This window comes from Limulus polyphemus, unplaced genomic scaffold (assembly GCF_000517525.1).
Source record: "Limulus polyphemus unplaced genomic scaffold, Limulus_polyphemus-2.1.2 Scaffold2942, whole genome shotgun sequence".
NCBI lineage: Eukaryota > Metazoa > Arthropoda > Merostomata > Xiphosura > Limulidae > Limulus > Limulus polyphemus.
The window spans coordinates 65,055-67,963 of NW_013668552.1; the positions used below are offsets into that span (position 1 = coordinate 65,055).

General features: G+C 29.6%; 1 protein-coding gene across 2 annotated transcripts in view; it reads left to right on the top strand.

Annotated features, from left to right (window-relative positions):
• The window catches only part of LOC106468266 (G patch domain and KOW motifs-containing protein-like), a 57,827-nt gene that overhangs the window by 25,985 nt on the left and 28,933 nt on the right, over positions 1 to 2,909 (top strand). Inside the window, exons 3-4 of one of the 2 annotated variants that reach the window (XM_022396604.1) lie at positions 861 to 1,107; positions 2,096 to 2,276. In XM_022396604.1, the coding sequence (XP_022252312.1) occupies positions 861 to 1,107; positions 2,096 to 2,099 (251 nt within the window). In that variant the 3' untranslated portion in view covers positions 2,100 to 2,276. Of the gene's footprint in view, positions 1 to 860; positions 1,108 to 2,095; positions 2,277 to 2,909 lie in introns of those variants that run through there. The other variant, XM_022396603.1, reaches the window with a different exon arrangement.

Genomic DNA, 2,909 nt, shown 5'->3' on the forward strand with positions numbered 1-2,909 from the left:
GCAAAGCATCTTTTAACAGACTTTCCAAAACTTTTCCTACAACTGATGTAAGACTAATGGGTCTATAATTACTGGGACAATTTTTATCAACTCCCTTGAGAAGAGGAGTTATATTAGCTAACTTCTAAACCTCTGGTACCTGCCCACTATTCAAGGACTGACAAAAAATGTAGTAAGTGGCTCACATATCCAATCTTTGACCTCCTTCAAAACCCTTGGGGATATATTATCTGGCCCAGGAGCCTTATCGTTTTTAAACTTCCCAATTTTTTCTTAACCAGCTCAGAATTAATACAGTCATCTTGTTTGATCTCGTTTCATTTATCAACCATTGAAGATGTGGAATACTGCTTAAATCTTCATTAGTAAAAACTGACGAAAAAGCAAAATTTAATAACCCAGCCATCTCATAATCATCAGATACTAGCCTTCCTTTATCATCCATCAAGGGTTCTATCCCTATCCTAACATTTTGTGTCCCCTTAATGTATCTAAAGAAATCCTTTCTGTTAATTCTCATATTTTCAGCCAACTTTTTTTTCATTCATCGGTTTTGAATGCCTAATTTCCTGTTTCACCAACTTTCTAATGTCAGAACATTTAATATTTTAATATCTGATTATTAATGAAAGTTTTAATTATTGCATTGCAGCAGAGGTAAGTTCAGATGTGTTAAAAAACTTGAAAAAGTAATGTTTATTTTTTTTTAAATATTTATCCTTTGGATTAATGGTGAATATTGGCACATTTATAAAATGTGAAATATGTAAAAAAGGTATAACAAATTTTATAATGAATTAAATGATGAAAGTGTTGTCTTTTTTATTTATTCTTATTCACGTAATGAATTTTATTTATAGAAAACAACAAACAACTTGAGGAGTGGAATAACTGCTTCCAAAGAAATCATAATATAGTTATTCCACTAGTAGTACAAAATCAAGTGCCTGATGGGTTTGAAACAGATGAAAAGGTGGATGTTTCACTTAGACCAGATGAATCCTCTCTTGAAGATTATGAAAGGGTTCCTGTAGAAGAATATGGGCTGGCAGTTTTGCGTGGAATGGGATGGAAAAAGGGTGAACCAATTGGTGGGAAAAATAAACAGTAAGTATGTATTAGTACCTACACTAGCTATTCTGTACCTTACACATGCTTTTAGAAAATATTTTAATTATGTTCATTTTTTATGTCATAAAATTATTGATTCCATGCAGGTTGGGAAAATTCACTTGTGTGGCAACCTAATATAACATCAAATTACCATTTGGGAAATGAAACATAACAGTAAAGCACTACTGAATAATAGCTTTTTACCATTTCACACATTGATAGGTAGAGCTGGCTGATTAGTGGTATTTGCTTATTGATTAATTGATGAGCTCGCTAAGTGATTATGATTAATTAATTGATCAGTACATTCCCATTACAATATTGCCCTTGTACAAGGAAAAAAAAAGAGAGAGTTAACATTCTTTTCTTTAAATAGTTTTCAAGTTCTCTTTACTGAAGGTTGCCATTTGCACATTTTGCTAAAAAACTTTTTTTTTTTTTCACGAAAAGTATTTTGGGCCAAATTTTGTTAAAGATGATCTGGACATTTTGTACTTTGTGAATGTCTTGCTAATGTTGACTAAACACCACCATGAGGTGGCCATTATGCTTGGTTTTAAAATGTGTAGTAACCCCACATTGATCTTCTATAAATCAAATAATTTTATAAATAATTAAAACATGTTTTACTACCACTGAAAAGGGTATTAATGTTTTTATTTGGATTTATTGGAAATAATTAAGTAGCCAGTTAGCCAATTTATTTATGTATGTTGTTTAAATAGGATAAACATAAAAGTAGTATTCAAAAAAAGATTTGAATATTCAGAATATTTTGCAGTCATCTACTACACTCAATAAACAGTGAACTTAATGAAACTTACAGTATATCTATTAAAAAAAGTAAAAACACCATATTTAATCAAAGAAACAAAAATCAACAAAATGCCTTTATTAACTATTAAACAGTCTCTAAGTCATATCACTTCTTTGTTTCTTACTGTATGTGTATATATGTATATTTTTTTTTTCCTGTGTGTAGGTAAACTATGTGTATCTGATGATCATCAAGCCTTTCCAGACATTGTGCATACATTACTGTTAAACTTATGATAGTTTTTTCATTAACTATTAAACCTGTTTCTTGATTGTATAAGCTTACCTAATCTCAAGTTACCCTATGTCTTCTAATTGAAGAAAATTCCTGTAATTTTCAAATAAATATAATTTAACACAAATACTTTCACAATTCACAAAAAAACAGAAAAAATATTAGAGAAACTATAAAAAAATCTTAAAACTTATAAATTTACTACTACATGATAGTCTATTTCTTATTTTATACAGTCATATTTAAACTTTCTTTATAGTTGTTTTCAAAGATGTTTTTCATTAGTAAATGATCAAGCTGCTTAATGAGGTACCATAATGTGGTACCAAACAGCTTCTACAAAGACAAATAAGGGAAACACTTGAAAATCAAGGAATGGATAATATTCTCAAGCAGTGATAAATTTTTAGCAAAAATAGTTATTCTTTTCAATAGGCAGAAGAATTCTAAAATAAATCGATAAATGGACTGTTTTGTCTGGCGACATATCTCTTTGCAGCTGTGCATAAATGAAAATATGAAGTTTTTTATATCATGAATTATCTATATACTACTAAAACTCTGAGATTGTTTGTTTGTGTGCTTGTCTGTAATTACAGCAAAAATGGCACACAATATTGCCGTATTTGTAATGAAATCAGAATAGAAACAGAATAAAACAAGTTTCGTTAAAATTGGGCCACGGGTTACCAAGTTATCTCTGTTTTTTGGGTCACTTTTCGTACATTCCATTATTATAAAACTT